Consider the following 1,436-nt stretch of genomic DNA (forward strand, 5'->3'; position numbering starts at 1 on the left):
TATGATGTCAGAATCTCACCTGCGATCAGAGAGATCCACACACGGTTTGGTCCAGGTCCAGGTCCTGGTCCAGGTCCAGGTCCTGGTCCAGGTCCAGGTCCAGGTCCAGCTCCAGCTCCAGGTTGGAGAATCCGGGAGCCGTCCTGTGGCGTCCTCCAGGCCCCGGCGTCCGCCATGCTGCAGGGCGGCGAGCAGACTGACGAGGACACGGCTGAGAATGAGGAGGTGTCAGGTGACCCGGATCAGGTTGCTCCTGGTTCCAGAGGGGACAGAGGTGTGAGTTTACAGCCAGCTCAGGTTTCAACACACATTCAGGTCCCAGCTGGACTTCCTGCTGTACTCAACTGTACATCAGGTCACCTGCTGCAGGTGAGTTAGAGAGGTGGGAGGGGCCAACACGACACCGCGCTGATGACATCATGGAAACCAGACAGGGGGGACCACAGGAAGTCCAGGTCCACCAGGGACGGTCCAGACCTGATCACCTGTCTTCATGCTGGAGAGCGAGACACGCCTGGACAAAACAAAAACAAAAGACAATACCCAGAATGCAACACTCTTTAACACTGTTGGAGGCAAAATATAAAGACAAATATACTCACAGAAAACAACGTGAGAAAGAATTCTGATTGAGACACTAAACCCTCCTCGAGAGTATCATTTAAAATCCTTCTCACCTACAAAGCCCTGATTGGTCAGAAACCATCAGATCTCAAGAAGCTGATAGAACCATATTATCCTACCAGAGAGCTGCACTCCCTAAACTCAGGATTACTTGTGGTTCCTAAAGTCTTAAAAGGTAGAGCAGGAACCAGATCCTTCAGTTATCAAGCTCCTGTTGTGTAGAACCAGCTTCAAGTTTCAGTCCGTGGGGCAGAGACACTCACCACATTTAAGAGTAGGCTTAAGACTTTCCTCTTTGATAGGTTTATAGTTAGGGCTGGGTCAGGATTATAGTTAGGCCTGGGTCAGGTTTATAGTTAGGGCTGGTTCAGGTTTATAGTTAGGGCTGGTTCAGGTTTATAGTTAGGGCTGGTTCAGGTTTATAGTTAGGACTGGTTCAGGTTTATAGTTAGGGCTGGTTCAGGTTTATAGTTAGGGCTGGTTCAGGTTTATAGTTAGGACTGGTTCAGGTTTATAGTTAGGGCTGGTTCAGGTTTATAGTTAGGGCTGGTTCAGGTTTATAGTTAGGGCTGGTTCAGGTTTATAGTTAGGGCTGGATCAGGTTTATGGTTAGGGCTGGGTCAGGTTTATAGTTAGGGCTGGGTCAGGTTTATAGTTAGGGCTGGGTCAGGTTTATAGTTAGGGCTGGGTCAGGTTTATAGTTAGGGCTGGGTCAGGTTTATGGTTAGGGCTGGGTCAGGTTTATAGTTAGGGCTGGTTCAGGTTTATAGTTAGGGCTGGTTCAGGTTTATAGTTAGGGCTGGTTCAGGTTT

General features: G+C 49.0%; 1 protein-coding gene across 1 annotated transcript in view; it reads right to left on the reverse strand.

Moving 5' to 3' along the window:
- The window catches only part of cdc14ab (cell division cycle 14Ab), a 30,611-nt gene extending 30,203 nt beyond the window's left edge, over nt 1-408 (reverse strand). Inside the window, exons 1-2 of the mRNA XM_079267298.1 lie at nt 346-408; nt 20-253 (exon numbers count right to left, since the gene is read on the reverse strand). Coding sequence (XP_079123424.1) covers nt 20-176 — 157 coding nt within the window. The 5' untranslated portion in view covers nt 177-253; nt 346-408. The remainder of the gene's footprint in view (nt 1-19; nt 254-345) is intronic.
- Nucleotides 409-1,436: the final 1,028 nt, after the last annotated feature.

This window comes from Melanostigma gelatinosum, assembly GCF_949748355.1.
Source record: "Melanostigma gelatinosum genome assembly, chromosome: 4".
NCBI lineage: Eukaryota > Metazoa > Chordata > Actinopteri > Perciformes > Zoarcidae > Melanostigma > Melanostigma gelatinosum.